This window comes from Numenius arquata, chromosome 1 (assembly GCF_964106895.1).
Source record: "Numenius arquata chromosome 1, bNumArq3.hap1.1, whole genome shotgun sequence".
Taxonomy (NCBI): Eukaryota; Metazoa; Chordata; class Aves; order Charadriiformes; family Scolopacidae; genus Numenius; species Numenius arquata.
Window position 1 is genome coordinate 5,676,853 of NC_133576.1, and position 18,633 is coordinate 5,695,485.

Consider the following 18,633-nt stretch of genomic DNA (forward strand, 5'->3'; position numbering starts at 1 on the left):
GACATCTAATGTGGTGATGCTCATGGTATGGAAATGATGAGCTGGAAAAATTCAGCTGGCCATAGCTGCTGTGAGAACAAGGTCCCTGATTCTCCCTTCCATTTTATCCTTCCTTCCTCCTGCTGATTACCTCGTGCTGGCTCTGTTGTTAGATCTCTCCGTGAGCTGACTTAAATCACTTAAACAGAAGAAAACAAACCCTGCAAAAAACACGAGCTGCCTTTATGCTATTTGAGAGCTGAACCTGCGTGCAGGAAGATCTAGTGAATGCTAAAGCCGGCACAAAGATGGTGGCACGGCTACACCGGCAGCGCAGGCGAGGATGGGGAGGAAAGAGGGGGAGGCCCAGAAGGTCCCGCGGACCTTCAGCCTACTGTCTGTGATCATCCCCCTTGCCGGAGAAGATCAGTGAGTCTCTGAGAAGACAACGCTACTTTGGGGCATCTGGATTTGTTTAAATTGTAGCCAGATCAGAGAATCAAGAAATCTGTAATCACAAAACCGAGAAATCACAAAGGTTAATGGCTGTTCACTTGTACGGAAAATAAAAAAGATTGGGAGACAACACCTAAGTCCTGACCTGGTTTAGGCTTGCCATGGAGATGAGCTCTAATTGCATTTTAACCACATCCTATACTGTGCAACAGGTACAGCTTTCTGGACAAGCCAAATGGACCTTCGGGCTATCTAACTGCTGCATGAAGCTCATCAGGCTGGCTGATACTGTTACTTGTTTCAGGAGTATGACATACTTATTTTAGCAGACAAAACTACAATAAAGAAGTAAAGAAGTCTCATGATTAAGGGGTTAAATGGCTCTGAGGACTGAGGGAACACTGATCCCAAGATGGAGCAGTCCTGCTCATCCCTATATGGTGATCCACGTCCAGGTTACTGAGGGAAAAGAGTTTTGTTTCCATGAATGTTGGCTGCATGAATGTTGGAAGCAGGATGGTAAGCCAGTACAGTAAAGCCAATGTTTCTATGTGGAGAAACCTCTTGACAGACAACTGTTTGTTCAGCTCAGTAAATTCAAGCTGGGGCTGAGGAAAGAGGTTGCCAGATCGCACAATACGACAGTTGTATGTTGCTTCTGTCTTGTACCCAAATGCTGTGTGGGAGATCGGGCAGAAGGAGAGCAGAAACCTGAGGCTGTCATGCTGCAAACAGTTGTGCTGTGAGGTTGCAAAAGTAGCGCAGCAAGACAGGGCCAAGCGCTGTCTTTGGCAATAAAAACCTGTAAAGGGAAGTAGGATCCAAAAAATTCATATCCCTCACGTGGTTGAAGAAAAGAGAACTCAAATCACAAAGAATACATAATGGATGGGCCAGGGGCAGCTTGACAGATGAAGATTTTGCAAGCTAAACTCTATTGTATTGAAAAATGTCTTCTTTTTTCCCCGTCCTGTTCTCCTGCTCCATCCCCCTGTCCCCACCAAACAGACGGGTATTTCCAGTATTAGCTTCAAGTGTTGTTCTCTTCCTGCTCCACCACAACGGTAGAAAGCACTCTTCCATTTATCTTGCTAAAGAAACCTGCTTCTGATCCTCCTGTGGCTTTTCCTCGCTTCTATTGCTCACAAAGGGCAATGGCTAGGAAAACGGAAAGAAATTCAGCCTCTGCCTGTCCACATGCACATCCTACAAACACCTCACAACCACCTTGACATTAGAAAACTGGCCAAAGACTCTAATGATGGGAATTTAAGAATTAAGGATGAAGTTTTATCTTCTGAATTGTACTTTAGAGAAGCAGCAAAGACAGGAATAACTTAACTACAGCAAAGGCATTCCCAACAGGAGTAATAATTTTTGACCCCACAATGCAAGAATCTCCGGTATCTTCTCTCACAAGCTCAGTTCATCCTTCAGGTTTAGACTTCTGGTTTGGATTTTTTTTTTTTTCAACAGCAGAAAATAATTGTCTGTGTGAGACGACTGGCCAAGAACCTTACTTCTGTGTGCTCCGTTAGAAAGCCCAGAGCACTCTGAGTGGTGTGAGGGTGGCTGGAGGACGTGGCTCCTTGTGTATTCCCAGGAAGCCCCTCCTGAAGGGACTTCATAAGCTGTAAACTTGCAACTTCTGACAGGCCCCGTGCGGAAAACTGAAATGTGACCTCCCCTTCTTAAGGTTAAATCTCCACATTTAGACATTTAAACTCTTAACTCTCTTCCTCCCCTTCCCTCAACAGAGATGGAAAACAGTAGTCTTACCACTTTAAAGGTGTGCACTTGAATGAACACAAATTCATGCAAACTTTTGTACGCCACTTCTGACTGATTAGTATTAAAACCAGACTTAAATAGGCCTGTCTCTGAAGACAGTGAAGTGTAGTGTCAACACTACAGTGTATTTTCATGGTTTAACTAAGAGGGTTCAAAGTGATACAAGTTTGCTTTGTAGAAGAAAATCTGAATTACTGACAAAACTCCAGCCTGAAGAAAGTGTGCAAAATACAGGCAAAATAAGGGGCATGTTTTAATTAAAAGGCGAGTTTCTTAAAAAAGTGTTTAACATCCTGCTGACCCCTATGGAGGCTGAGGGTACTCTGAATCCACCTACTCCATCTGTCTAGCCACGGCATGTAGGTGCTCCAGTGCAGCAGTGAGACAGATGAAATCTAAATGACTGAACCTTCCTATGGCTTAGTCAGTCCTTGAGTGGACCTCAGCTCTTGAGTGGACCAGAGCAAACCCTGACTGCAATTTCTGCTCCTGTAACTGTGCAGTAAGAATGGAGGCGGCTGTAAAGCGAGGCACTTCACATAAAATCTGCAACCACCTATCCAAGCATTGCCATTCAGCTATTTCTTGAGTGTCATTAATTAAATTGGCAAGGAAGGCACACTTTCATGCTGAAATTAATTGTTAATGCCATGTTAAGATGACTCTCAAGGTTATAATGAAAACTTGTCCTATGAATATGAACTCTGTGAGCTTGATTCTCATCCATACTTCAGTCTCTTTATAGTAGTCTGGCTTTCCACAAGGGGCTCAAAATAGATGTGGCATATACTGCAAATGTAAAAGCGTACATGACTGCAAGAGCAAGTGATTAAACAAGGCCAGTGACATTATCATTATCATATCCAAATGGGAGTGACAGGCTGTGCCTACACCAAGATTTCCAGGTTCTTTCAAGGCTCCAATCTGTCTGTACGAGCTGCTGCCCTACGGGGAAGGAGGGTCAACTGCCTGGAAAGCAGACATTGAACCCCCACCACTTACAGCTTAGTATGCTAAAGCGAACCACTATTTTGGTTTTCCGTAGTTTGACAGGCTGTAACTGATAACTGTTCAGCTGCTGAGACTGTCTTGTCACAGTTGCCCTCCAACTCTGTGCTTCACAAAAGCCCACTGGTCAGTACTATATGCTGTCAAACCCTGCTGGGATCATGCCTAATGACAGCGGTCAGGTCTCAGGCATGTATACAGATAGGCTCCTATGGCATTAGCAATGATAGCTGCCACCTTAAAAAACCCGAATACCTCTAAGGAAGCACACAACAAAAGCTAAGTCTCTACAGCTTGGTTTGTCAGCAGTCATCTGCTACAAAGGAGGACAGACCAATAATTTTCAGTTTAGATAAGAATTCACCACACTGAATCTCATGATGCGACTTTGGAAGGGTGGATAGTAATGAACGAAATAGCGATGCACATCACTGTATGGACAGTAAGCTTGGGGGCTGGGGTACACAAAGAACCTGACTGGTGTAGGCGTTTCCTAATACGAAGTGCCACGGCAGGTCTGTGTGGCCACGTCTGTCCACGAAAGTGACTTTCTTTTAGAAGAAAGTTTCTACTTGCAAAGTAGTATTGTCATTCTGGAATAGAGTCACCTACCAACCACCAAATGACTGTATGAGGAAATTAAGTTCAAGCCTTTACTACTAAACCCCATTGTGCTCACTGCCTTACACATGTAGACAACTCACACCCTTCACAATAAAAGACCAGAAAAACTGATTTGGGTCCAAGGACCCAGGTTATTGTCCCAGTAGGAAATGGGCAGTCGGGAAGGTTTTGCCTTTGCTTGGAGGATGTGACCAGAACATCGACACAGAAGTGGCAGTATCACAGAAACATTACGACTGGCTTTAAATGCTGCAACAGACAAAAGCAGCAGCAGATGGCTTGGGTGTATGTACCAGGCCTCTTGAGTTTATGGCTAGCTCAGGCTGCTGTCACAATGAGATGTTTAATGATGAACAAAACCAGGGAAATACTAGACTGATCAGTAGTCCAGGGTCTTGGTTGCTCTCGTTTCAAACCGGATAACAAATTTTTAAACAAATTGGAACCTGTAGATGTGAAAAAACACTTTTCACCTTTGTGTGGCCTTCCTTTCTTTACATTTACCTTGTCTGTTTGGATAGTAAACTCTTTGGGGCAGGGACTATAGCACAATAGAGCCTATAGGTATCACTGTATTGCAAACAAATCAAATGGAAGAGGAAGCTGCATCCCTTATGTGATGGCTAACAGTATTAGCTACTGCAAAACTTCTAAGTTGTGCTTAATTGTTGTTTTTTACCCCCTTTACTATATTCTTCTTTACTCGCCTTCCCACCCTCCCTCCCTACCACCCAGCATGTGCCATTGCATAGCAACTGTGCCTGTACAGCTATTTTGTACAGAAAGGAAAATAAACTAAGGTGGTGTAACTGTATTTTCACAAAAGATTCTGCTGGTAAAACAGTTTAAAAAAAAAAAGATTATCCTACAACCTGACACAGTCGTAAATGTCACATTAACACATCTGGAGCAAATACAGGCAATGTGGGCACTGAGGTTCTGCTCCTCGTAGATAAGTTGAAGACACACCAATGACTAAGGTGCTATGTTTTGAAGTGTGGTGACTTGTGATATTTAAGCTCTAAATGTTTAGTGTTACAGATCTAATAGCTCGATCAGCTAAGTTTATTTTCCTTGTCCTCATTTAAAAGAAGCTTTCCAGCTCAACTGCAAAAGAAAAAATTAAGTATTAGTTGATTAGCAGTTTTTTTAAGCACTGTTTGTGAAAGATTCACTCAACTAACTCCTCCTGTCTTTTCCCCTCCCACACAAGTTTATGAGAAGTGATTAAGTTTTGCGAACAAAGGGGGAGGAGAATTCCTGGTCCTGTTCTCCCTCCAACCTCTCTCCCCACACAAAACAATCAAACTACTATCCTTACAGAGCTTTGGGGTGGAAGACCTCCCCGTGCTCAGAGCTAGCAAATAGCCCACACCCATCCTAAGTGCTATTTTGTAGATTTTAGTAGAACGTGAGTCATTCATAGCTGACGTGCTCTTAATAAGGGACTGCATTTTCAGTTTCGGCAGTCAGACTGTTTTTATTGAGAAGTCACTTGTACATGTCTTGCTACAGATCTGTGGGGTTCATGCTACGCCCCTGTACTCCCTGGATGTGTGGCACACCGAGGGAGGGACTGCGAGTCAGAAGCAGAGCTGGAGGTAGATCTCTTTCACGGCTTCGGCAGGGTAAGAATCTTGCCTGTCCTCATTCCAACAGCAGTCAATAGTTTTATGGGCCAAACCAATACAGTGGTAGACAACGTGCCTCTGAACAGTTTAAACATTACCTGGCTTTTCCTCTGACTCCTGAAGGGGAAGAAACAAATCTGGCAGCTCATAAAGTCAAATACAGCCCAGTTGCTAAGGTAACCCAGCTGATAAGAACAGCATACTAGTAGACTACAACAGGCTCAAGACTCACCTGCCTCTAGAATTCCACCACCACCACCAAACTCAGAGCAGAATCAAAAGCAATAGGCAGGGTGGGGCTCTGCAGAGGAATAGCAAGGCTCATCCTTCCAAGCTGCTTGTACGAACGGGATAGGTCTGCCTCAGACACGCACAGAGTGAACCCGGAGCTTAATGGGTTTTATTGGGTCCTAATTCCAACCGGAGTCCAGCTGTACCTACCACTGCTCTCCGGCACCTGACTTTCACACCCACGCAGCTGTTTGGTTAGTATCTGTACTGGGCAGTGCTTGAGCAAAGGGGTATCTATACCCTAAAGTTTCATAGCCAGCGTTTGCTGTGGGTTAGTGAACAAGCCTTCCAGTCCCAGAGAGCTAGGATAGAAAAAGACACTGGGAGCTGGAAATCTCAGGAACCTGCTCCGCAATGTTATGTCCCTTCACAAGAAACATCCAGGATTGTGTTAGCAAGTTTTAAGTGACTGAATCAAAAGTGAGGTGAATTCCAGCATGTCTTAGATTAATTTTCTAATTACTGTTTCTAAGCCAACTTCTATGTGATGAAAGTTAGGCAAAAAACAACCCTGTTGTAGTCAAATAATTCCATAACTGCCTCGTGCAGGATTTCTGTGACTTTAGGCAACCAACAGGTTTCTGGTGAGATCTAATATGTCAGTTCCCCTTTTCCCTCATGCTAAGAAGCTGAGGTGGACCTGGATATCTGAAAAAAGGACATTTTTGACACCTAAAAAAAGTTTTATGGTGAAAACCTGCCCCGGTTGAAGTCAAGGGCAGAGCTCCCAAGGAAAGCCACGGGGGCAGAACTTCAGGATGGCTGCAGGGAGGGTTTCTGGTGGCTCTGGTTCCACCAGGGCTGCAGTGCATGCCTCAGCCATGACACGCTATGAACGCCTGCCAACGCAATAACCCCTGCCTCTCCTTGTACCTTGGGGAAGTACCTTTTATGAGATATCAAAGTCCTAAAATGTTTGATAACAAAACCCTCCCAGTCAGAGATGTATGGGGAGAGGAATTTCCATTCTGCAGAAGAGCTAATTTCAGGCATCTCTCTTGACTGAAACTGCAACTGCATTTAAAAAACAAACAAAAAAAAAAGAATAAAAAAGAAAAGTATATTCTTTTTTCCCACAGAGTAAAATTCATGGAGACTGGGCGGGGGGGGAACCACAACACACTATTAAAAAAATTCAGAGGTAAAAGTAAGCCAGATAGTCTGCCTGCTTGCTAGAGTCCAAGTTAGGAGCTGACTACCAACAAACACTGTTGCTGCTTTGAGTGGTGAAAATTGTCCATTACATCGCTCTGCTAAACTCCCCTTCTGAGGTATTTTTAATATTTTTAAATGCTGTCATAGCTAGATGACTCTTGATGCCTGAGTTACGTTAGCTTAACCCTTGCCTGGTGTATTTACAAGGGATGCAAGTCTGCCTTTGGACCAGCCCAACACAATGACCCCTAGTTCCGACGAAGTTACAGAAAAGAAGTTACATGCATATTGTGTTGAGAAGGTAGCTAAACGTAATTTTTAACATCAACTCTAGCCATTGATGAATAATATATGGGACCTTAATGAGTAACATAAAGATACTTTATGCCTTTTGCTTTGCTAGAAAAGTGCCTTAGAGGAAAAGAGAATAAGACCTTCAACTTGAAATTCTTTGCTGTAAAAGGGAGAGTGCTTTACCAGTAAAATTAATATTTTGAGAAGCGATATTACATAAAAGGTAGGAAAGATTAGTCAGCTGGTGAGTAGAGGTCATTATTTTGTCTGACAAGAAGTCCAGAGCTCTATTGATTGACCTCCTGAAAACACAGTATTTGTGGATAGCAGCAAGCGAAAACACTGTTTTCTTTCTCAGCACCAAATAATTGCACGCTGCATTTAAAAACAGACTCTATCTACAAGTAAACAGGTTTATGAGGCTGTGAGGTATCTTACATCCAGGAAGAATTCCTTTTACAATTTAAAATATCTGAGCTGGGAATAGAACATGTCTTGGAGCCTAGCCCAGTGTTTTAGTCAGCAGCCCATGGGGCTTCCCTGGTAGCTGCTCCTCATTGCTATCATCTCCCCTGAAAATCACCTGCATGCAAATGGTTAACCAGTAGAAAGTCAAGGATCAGTCTTCACCAGTGGAAACAGATAAGCACTTAGCTCTGGCACTGGACTATTGGTAAACCTTGCAACCCATCAGTCTTCCTCATCCATAAAATGGAAATTATGACAGTGATTTTTAAAAAGCTCTTTTTAACAATACATCTGTATTGATGCATATTTGCAGTTTAAGACCCAAGCGTTATAATTTTCATGGTCTTTCTCAATTTGCAGTGGCAAGCCACGGTTGGTCAAAAGCCTCCATGTTAACTATAGCAGTGTCAGTGAAGATAAGGATACCCAGGTAGAAAAGAGATTTACCCTGACATAAAAAAGAAATGCTCTTAAAATGAAATCACTTAATTTAAACTGCAGGCTGTGAGATGGGGGAAGCAGTGTACTTTCTTTCTAGGGGGGCTAAGTAGGCTACCATTGAATTCAGTAGCACTGATGAAGTTGACTTCAGGTATGAAACACAGGCTGTCTACATTTTTGGTAGTAATCTGTTTTTGTCACCTTTAAATTGGCTGTGAACCCTTTACAGGGGCCAGCTGCAGTTCAGGAGCCATTGCAACCCAACCAGAATAGCACTAGTTTGTGCCTGTACAGCAAGTGAGGCTTGTTGACGCCTAGAGTTGAAGAACATGGGGTACTGATGGAAGTACGCTGGCAAATTTATCAGTAGAAATCTAAGATGCTAGCAACTGCCAGCTCTGTAATCCCCCCAATCCTTGGCCATAAAGCACTGCCTTCATCTGAACCTCAGGTCTTTTTGGCATGAAATACTTCACCAGCTCCTTAAGACATGCCACCCATGCTGGTGGGTCTAAGCAAAGCCACGAGACTGCAAGTGAAAGCAGCTAAGCATGCAAATACAGCCCATGTATAACACTTTAAACTGCTAAACATATTTGCCAAGCAATCATGTTACGCCCAACTATCCACGGGCTTGGGCTCTGTTGCCCTGCAAACAACATAGGGATGGGAAGGATGTGAGAGTACTAGTTACTGGACTGGTGTCACTGGAGCCAGTGCACAATGTGCAGAAACCAAAGATTCCAAATCATGTAAGAAAACTCTTGGGTTTAAATTTAAAAGTTACACCACCACCTGCTCCCCATATTTTTTCTTATATTCTTTTCAGTCTAGGCTTCATTTTTAGAGAACATTTCCTTCTGAAAAATAAAAATTAACAACCGCCCTGATCTTCCAACAGTACTTTTCGAAAAGGAAATCTCCAGTGATGCAACCAGTAGGGTATCTTCTCCACCATAACATTAAGTATGTGTCTTAACTTGCTGAGAATAGTGTGGGTAATAAAAATCAGAAGAAGAGAGACAAATGTCAGCCAGGCAAAAATGTCAGAAGATCGATTTCTGTAACCCATCTCTCTACTATGTGAAAGGATCATGGCCATTGTTGTGCTTGCTATTTGACTAGGTGGTGAGATATGTACCTTTTGAATTTAAAGTAGTAAGTCTTAAGAAGATAGAAAATCTTCCTCATTAAAGCTGAGGCAGCACCACATCTGTAAAAAATTTAAGGCACGTAAGGACAAAAAAGAACAAGGTGTTTTGAAATGTACGTCTGTGGACATGTGTAATACCCCACAGGAGCTGGGTATCACGTTAGCTCACTGCTGACATAAATGCATGGAATGTTTCTGGGTGTGGTGTGTATTTACATCTCTCAAAAGAAATTGGTTACTGGGGCATTCAGCATATTTGTGAAGTGGTTGGATTCCCCTTTCCCCTCTCCCGATCTATTTACAGTTCCCTTTCAAGTACAAAAAACATTTTCTGTAACCTCAGCTTCCTGATTCAGCTGTTGTGATGTCAGTTATTTACGATAACAAAAGTGAGACAATGCCTGTGGTTTGCGTGGGACAAAGGCAACCTTGTTTCTGTAAAAAGGGACAATCCTAGTGTGAGAAGCACAGGAAAGCTATGAAGTAGGACTCTGAGGTGATATTTCATTAGTCCCGCCATCGCCATAATAGCAGGGTTGACACTGCATTATCTCAAAGGTCACTGACAGAGGATTTTTTTCTTTCCATAGAACTGGACACTATCATGAATGCAACTGTTGGAAAATTATCTCTTTGCAGGACAAGGCTTTGGAGATGGGCACCTTGGGAAACAAATGGATTGCTAGTGGGTAGAGAGGCAGCGAGTGTCAGGACACAAATGTTTCAATACCAATCACGCATTCTGTGGTCACAAGCAAGTCACTCTGCACCTTTGCTTACTTGTCATGAAACTGGTTTGATCATATTTAACTGTCTAAACCACAGATGTGGTGAAACTTGCAGAATGCCAGTAAACTCTTGAGGTGACAGGGTAGCAAAAGGAAATGAGAAGCTCGTAATGCACAGTGTAGTTAGTTATGAATGAAGAGTGTCAACCTTGGTGTAGCTTAGAGAATGTCACGTACCTGCTATTCTTCCAATTGGCATCGCATGGTCCTCAGGAGGAGAAACAGACACCATGATGTGGTTCATATAAGCTAGCTCTTCTCGGTGGGACAGGTTGATTGGCTTTACCTCCCTGTGCAGCCCATCCTCGGACAACCTTGGTGGTTTGAAATCGGAGTGCCTGGGGTTCAGTATCAAAGGATGCATGATAGGGCTGGGCATCAGCTGGATGACCCTGGTGTTCTCCTGGCGAGGGCTGGAGGGCTTCTGAAGCACCTCAGAAGGAGGTGGGCAGTGGTTGTTTTCTATCGGGGACACTGAGAGAGGATAGGACTCCTGGTGGTTGTTCTCCTGCTGATGCCTTGTCCCTGGCACCCTGTCAGCTGGGGAGAGGCGACGGATAGTGTTGTCCATAGGGGACTTCAGTGGCCGCTGATCGGGATCTGGTGATGGACGGTGGTTGTTGGTGATGGGTGATCTAGAACGATGCAACAGTTCAATGGTTGGGGGGTTGTGGTGGACTGTTTCTGTGGATGGTCTTGAAGGTCTCTGGACAAAGCTATCTGTGGAGAAAAAAAAAACAAACAGATTGTCTATATTGTGATCAAGGTATAGGATCTAACTGTCAAACTGCTAGCTGGGCTCACTGGGTATTGCTGTCAGCTTGGAAATGTTTTCATTTGTGTGACCTACAGATGCCCAGAAAAACGTCATATAAATGCAGATAGTTATTACTACACAGAACAAAATCAGTACCATGAAAACAATCTCCCTCTACCACCCTGTAAAGGTTGTTCCTGGGGGAATGTGTTAAGAGAAATCCCATTTTGAGAAGCTTACTGGAACACATGTGAAGAAAGTACAATCTGATTCAGCTGTACTAATTGTGTTTCTTTGCAAATGCTTCGAAACTTATCTCCTGACATTCATGTCTCTACATGTGGTTCCTGTTATTGTACCATGATGAGCACTGCAAGGTAGAGGGCAGAGATAAAAAGGGAAAATGTCTCCAGGAAAATATTGGGTAGTAAGTTTTAGATGGTAGTGGCTTGGGTCAAAGTAGAGAATATCTTAGTCTGAAATATGGACTGAGTTATCTAAAAAAATCCACTGGTAGGAAGCTCTTTGTGAAACACCAGCTAAATTTTATCCCTGCCTTGATTTTAAGAGCATGTAACATCTTCATAAGGATATTTTCACCTTGTTTTATTTAGTCTCTGCTGCCTGCTGATGGGCTGTCCCATATAAGCATTTAATTTCTTCAGCAGGAGAACTTCTAGCATCACTTTTGCGTGAGCATACTTCCCCAGCTGTGATTCTTAACAGTAGCGGGGAGATAAATCATGGCTCCAGGTCAATGTCTTCACGTGCTAACAATCCTCTCACAAAATGAAATACTTGACATAAACAGTGCAAACTTTCAGCTTAGCTAAGGCCATCAATTTTGACTTGGGAAATTACTGACAAAGAGGAAAATACCACCAAAGCACCGTGACTAACAGGTTTTTATCTGAAAAACAGAGATCAAATTTCAGTGCTTTTTGTTAAAAGCCTTGGATGATAAGAGAAGGAAACTGCTGGGTACATGCCAACAACTGAAAAAAGTAGCTGCCTATTTGTGGCTGCCTGTTTGTTCACTCCATTTGCTGTGATCCTCTTTAACGATCCTCTTGCTCTCTTGTCAAGGCAGCGATACTTGTTGAAGACCCTGTCGAGGTGAAGACCCAGGGGCTCCCGCTGCCCTGGAACACAGGCAGGCATCAAGAGAGAGACCAGCACTCACTCAGGGAAACGCCTGAACAGGAAAAGCTCTAGTCCTGAGAAATGTAGTGCCAGGCAGTGACACAGCACCAACCTTTTTGCCTACTCAATGGGCTGTTCATCTATACAAGGATCCCACACTCTACAGGAAAACCTGAAATTTTAGGCAGAAACTACATAGCTCCAGAACACTTATTTCAGACACTTGTGGTCCCAGACAAGAAAAATGCATTCATAGAACTATTTAAGGTACTCACAATGAAACAGCTGGAGGACATGAAACTCCAGTGCTATTTATCGTTCTTGTTTAAAACCAAACAGCTTTAAATATTATGTGGCCAGCTAACGTGGGATAGACCAAATGACGTGAAGATCAAAGAGGAATTAATTTACAACCGTACCTACCTCTGTGGCTGTCTTTTCTTCGAGTCTCATTTCTTTGCCACAAGAGAAAGAAAACCAACCCCCCAATTTTACTCAGTGTCCAATCTTCTACAGACCATCCACCCCCATCCCTGTACATGCACTGTGCTCATTCTTGGCCTGTAAATATAGACCAGAATATTGTATTGTTTGTCCTACTTATTTAAAGTGCCTTGGCTGTGGGGAACAGCTGTCTTGAAAGCAGAAAAGGACTGCCTTGCTGTTCTTTCCACCAAGCTCTCCGCAAACATGAGCTGGCTCTGTCAAGCTCCAAACAGAAGCAGGCCTATCTGTCTGCTCCCAAACCATGCTGATCCCAAACCAGGACAGGGTGGCCAGAAGGTAGAGATCAAGGAACTCTATAAAAAGCAGCAAGAGGAAAAAACACAAATGGATACAGACTAGTGTTCACTCTCCTCCAAGATCTTTCTCTTTAAATAGTTAACTAAAGAATCCCCTCGTGGCCGAAGTTGCTGTTTACCATAAAACAATTCAAACTCAGCTCCAAGCAGTTCCACTGCCACAAATGACCCTGAACAGAATAAAATCCTCATCACATTCATTCCTTGGCACATCTGATGACTGTAAGTCCAGCACATAACGGTATATCATTTCCTGCGGGAATAGATTCACTCATCAGCCTGGCTCTTCATTCTGAGTGACCAACGCTCTTTTCTTGAAGGGAAAGCTGTGAAAGGGAATTCAGCTCCCTGGAAAATCGCTGACCTATCTGATCCATACAGGGATGGGTGGAGCTGCACTCACTCACTCTGGGAGTGAGCAATTGCTGGCATGACAATCCCAGAGATTGGCGCTCCATGCTTACCCATAAAAGAAGTGCAGGGAATGACAGTGTAAGCTTCCTGTATGGCAACCCACCAGATGACTCAGTGCTGACTCAGAAGGACCACTGGAGATGGAGGTAATTCACTCTCCATTGCTCATTCCTCTACAGGGACAGAGACCGATGCCCACAGGGCAAATTCCAAGCCAAGGCCAATGCATCTTGGAGGTATTCTGAACCGCTGTCAGCTGATTTCAAACAGTCAAACCCACTTTGCTTAAGCTAGTAAAAAGCCACTAGATGCAAATGTTGGTCTCGCCTGATTCTGAATTAACTAACTTAAAATGAAAGCACTTAGAAGCAGGATCATAGGTATATAATCTATTAGGAAATGGGCAAAAAAGCCAGTAGAAGAAAATGGAAAAAGATCACTGGAGTAAGAAGGGATTCTAAAAAAGATCACAGAATCACAGAATGATATGGGGAAGGGACCTCTGCAGATCGTCTAGTCCAACCCCCCCTTCCAAAGCAGGTCCACCTAGAGCAGGTTGCACAGGAACGTGTCCAGGCGGGTTTTGAATGTCTCCAGAGAAGGAGACTCCACCACCTCCCTGGGCAGCCTATTCCAAGATCCATCCCCTATGAAGTTTAACCCCTCAAAATTGTGCCAAAGTAACGCTTGACCCCTCTGTTACAGTTTGTGAGTTTGGCAGGGTTAAGTTCTGCTTCTTACATTCATTCTCCTTTTTTTACTAACTTGTATTCTGCTGAGGGAAAATGGTAAACTTAATTGTGCTACATTCTCCCAAGTGACTCTGTAAAACAGGAAGAAGAAAGAGGGAATGTCGAAATACATAAATAAATAAATTCACCTGCCTATAAATTCTTGGCATAGAGATTTTCTGATTGCTCAGAGTCTTGTAGCAGGCAAAGTGTAGTTTCTTTTGCTTGTTTTGAAGTTCTTCTCCCAGCAAAACAAGAACTATTTTTTTTCACAACAAAGAAAAAATTTAAGTAATAGCACAGAGTTCTCTAAGCAAATATAGTCGCACTATCAGTAGCCAAAGTGTTGTGAGGAAGAAATCAAAGTTGTTTCTTGATCATCCTGTGCTCTGACAGAAGTTGGACTAGATTGCAAAGGACTTAGGTTTTAAGTGACGCACGTGAAACGCCAACTCAACATCCCTGTGAAAACCTCTCTAGGGTGAAAGTTGCTCCATATCTTTAATGTAGGGGTGTCTGAGAGGGCAGCTAGTATTTATGTTTGAAATTTAGAAAGGGAACATTTGTGGGTGAATGCCAAGCTTCAGGAAAAAAACAGAGATGTTTATAATGGTCTCTGGAAAGCGGCTATCTTAATACACTAGGCAACTGTCTCTTGCACAACTCTACCAATTTAACCTCATCCTGACCTGTAGCACCCTCTTCTAATCTGAAATATTTATACAGCTGTGTGGGAACACTTTGGAGTGTCCTTATCCCACCTGCTGCTGTCCTGTTCTTGGCTTAGTTTCAGAGTTTTGCTGGTGCCATTTGATTCTGGCTTGCTCAAGCTGGCCATGGGCAACTTAAACAGCTCTGACAGTATCCCTGAATCTCCTCTTGCAATCCCATGTTGAATCTTGACATAATTGTACATCTTAGTTAGCAGAGACTAGGGCGATATCCTAACTAACTTCTGTTCTCTTCTCCTTACTTAAAAAAGAAATAACACTATTTTTTCCCTTGAATTTTTTTATTTTAATTGAAATAGTGAATTCTGCCTGATGCTTTCCTGGAAAGGACTTTTTAAAAGGCTTAGGCTTTATATTTATCTGTTATTGGAGAAAACCCAGAAGTACTTTAGTGTGTATATTTTTAAATAAAATAAAACCTCAATTTGCTATTGAAGGAAGCATACTTACATTTTGCTCTGAACTAATTATGAGTAAAATAAGCCCAAATCTGCAATTCCACAAATGTATCTATTCTTTCTTCACCACCTCTGACAGCCATGGTGTGTGTGGATAGTACTAGAAGGCTAACTAATAACATAAGCAAGTAATTCTGATAGTAAAAATCAGAGAAAATCTGCAGAAAAAAAAACCTTCTCTCAACACGAATTGCTCAATCAGCTCAAAAGCTGAGCAACAAGATGCACTCAGCGCTAGGAACTCTGGCATGATGCGATGACAGATTGTCAGTTGAAGTGACTCTGAGTTACATGTTCTTCTCTGAGGCTGCCTTCTCCCTTGCTCTGCAAACAATTGCATCTAGTTGCACCTCCAGGATACTAAAAGTTCATGAAGCATCTTTGGCTACCTAATTAGGAGTGAGGATAAATGAATCAATAGGGTCAATAAAACTTTCTGGTATTTTTTTTAATCTGCATCTGGCATAGCTTTCAAGCAGGCTTTGGAAACAGGATAAAATCATAGAAGATAAATGGAGAATGGACAGTTGACTCCCCAGATCAGCTGATTGTTCTAAAGCTATGGGACAAAGGGAGGAGAGTAGCTTTATTTAACTAACTTTGGAGCAAGAAAATGACATAATTCCTCACAGCCTTACCCTACTCGCCTCTATAACAGCAGCTCCCATAAGAATGAGACAGAGTTACCTTCATCATGATTCTGGTGTAATATGACTTCTGGCTGAGCATGGATAGAGTTCCCAGGGTGGAAGAAAGGTGTGAAGAGCATACGAGCTTTCCTTTGCTTCAGGATATGCTGAAGGAGTTCATACAAAACATCACCTGAAAGACAAACAGCAGGAGAAAGGAAATGAACACCTACATACTGCTGAGAAGACTCATTTAGCCATCTGATGCATGAATTCATGGCTCCTGGGTGCTATTTTCAGACCCCAACATGCCTGCAGTAAAATCCTACATTTCACTGTTTTGCAAGGTTCTTCCCTGAAAGGAAAAAAAAAAAAAAAACGAAAAAGGCTGCATATCATGCCTCTGTGTGTGACTGTGGAAAAATGGGAGAATGACAAGACATGGCTTTTATTACCCCAATACGAGGTTTTTTCAGGCTACATGACTGCCCATCCAAGAGCTCCAAACCTTTACAACCAGTGGTTAGTTCAGCGTCCTACCTTCTCTCATCACAGCCTCAGTTTTTTAGACACCTTAGGAGACAGAATTCTTAAATGTAGAGCCCATAATTTATGCAGTGAGTTTCTGGAAGCAAAGATGGTGCTCTTCTTTAATTACTGAACAATTATGCTTTATGGGGGGAGGAGATAAAAGATGCGGTAAAGCTTCTCCATGCAACACCGGTGCCTCAAGGCCAGAGGCAGTGTGCTACTAAGATACTTCGTTCTAGGAAATCCACAGGAGGAAGAACTCTCAGTTTGAGGAGTTTCTTTGGGACAGACTCAAAGACTTGAAAAGAATCGAGAGACTTAACTATCCTGAACACCTTTGCTGTGGTGACAGCTCCTGGAGACACTCGAGTGCTATGGGTGCCTTAGGAACTTATATACGTCGCTCTTGGTGTCATGGGTTGGATTCCTGAAAAGCCCAAATGGGATCCCAAAGCTAGTTATTTCTAGCTACTAGAATGTGTATGAAGCTCAATGAAACAGGCAATATTAGACCACGGATACGATGCAGACTAATGAACAAAACGCAGCAGTCTTGGTGCTCTGTATGGGCACATATAGCCCGTTAGTTGCTATTGTATCATTCTTCCACAGAAATGTCTGCCAGCGCATTGCACCGCACCAAACTGACATGTTCTCCCATGAATTGATCCATAGGTTTGTTTCTTTTTGGTGTAAAGGCAGGCTGTTCCTCACGTCCCCCAACCCAATTTCCTAGCCCCAGAATTGTTGTATCTTTCCTCAGTGGAACATAGCACCACAACATCTAGGAGACCAACGGACTAACTGCTTATTTTGTCTTTTTATCTATTACATCTTCTACTGATGCCCTTCCTCCAACAACATGTATGTGAAACATCTAGGTACTTAAACATTTTGTCTGATGTAACTGGTTGCACATTTCAAAGTGAAAATGTACAACACAGGGTAGGAAGTCTCTTGACTTTAAATTCTGCTTGCTCTCTTCTTTTTGTCACTGCTTATATTACAGAAGAACAGGCTGCAGCAAAAACATATTATCTAAAAAGGAAATTAGTGAAGTTTCACTTAGGAGACCTTGGATCTTCTGGGAGAGTTTTCTCAAGTGTCTGGGGATTTTTTAGTAGTTGTTTGTATGAGATTGTAAGCTTTGTGCCATTCATCCCTTGACTCTTTAAACTGCCAAAGCTCTATTTGTGAGCAAGTTTAGTGTCTTAGCATAAAACAGTTAAAGCCATCCTGCTTTCCATAGTTCAGCTTCCTTTATTTTTAGCATCTTGGCTGCTTTTACTGTCTCAGCAGTGACTTTAGGGCATTTTTAAAAGGTGATTGCAATACCTGAAAATCTAATTAAAAACAAAGCCTCGAGAACCCAGTTACCTTTTCCATGTTTAGCACATGTAAGGCTAAAAAGTGATTTTACCACAGAATTTGCATCTTTGAATGCAATAGTGGCATAACCTAGTGTTACTAGAGCCATAACACTCCAAGTAGTAAGGTAGCAAATTTGTACCTCTCTTGATTTGGCCTGACAGACTAGTGAAAAAGTCCATAAAGCTGGCTGCCTTTTTCTTTTTTTTTTTTTTTTTACCTGAAAAAACAGTTATGCTTCTGCACCACCCCGACGCAGTAATGCTAGTTCAGAAGGTGAAAAGCGTTTTTCACTCTCTCCCTCCTCTGCTGTCTCCCTTCGCTGGCCAGCCCTAAACTGAAGAACAGCTGTGGGGCTGTGAGCCCACTTTATTGCTCGGACCACTGGGGGGAGTGGATGCGGTTCTCCTGCTTTAGCCATGAGGGAAAGGATACGGCTTTTATGTAGCTACACTCTTGAAAAACGTAACGCCTCTATGGCAAACATTAATTCATAGTTCTTAAATTTCACGTATAGTTAATTTCTGGGAAACGTTGAGGTAATGTCCCTTTACCTACAGTCATCTAAATTTTTAGGGACTGACTCAGATATCCTCTAAAAGGCTTGTATCACTGAGGAATACCTGGCAAGAAGGAGGAGCGAAAAAGCGAGGGAGGAAGCCTTTAGTTTGGTTATTTCATTCCAAATTTAGCTAAATAAGAGCTTAACCTTCTGCATACAGTAAGGATTTGCAAGCCAGAGGCTCTTCACTGGGAACGCTCTATCTCCAGCCTGCAAACATTTTAATCCTACTCATTTCAAGTGCCCTTACAGGACACAAGGGGAAAAGCAAGGGCATAACTTGTAGGCAGCAAGGCATCGGGATGATAAGGGGAGCTGCAGACAAGATACAAAAGGTGTCCCTTACAGTCCTTGCCCACATCCCCAAATTTCAATCCTCCTTTTGCCTTAAGGAGGACTAATTTTGTAATGAAATGATTCAATGTGG

General features: G+C 42.7%; 1 protein-coding gene across 1 annotated transcript in view; it reads right to left on the minus strand.

Annotated features, from left to right (window-relative positions):
- The window catches only part of ETV6 (ETS variant transcription factor 6), a 142,248-nt gene that overhangs the window by 14,562 nt on the left and 109,053 nt on the right, over positions 1 to 18,633 (minus strand). The window contains exons 4-5 of the mRNA XM_074149336.1: positions 15,804 to 15,938; positions 10,257 to 10,799 (exon numbers count right to left, since the gene is read on the minus strand). Of these exons, the coding sequence (XP_074005437.1) occupies positions 10,257 to 10,799; positions 15,804 to 15,938 (678 nt within the window). The remainder of the gene's footprint in view (positions 1 to 10,256; positions 10,800 to 15,803; positions 15,939 to 18,633) is intronic.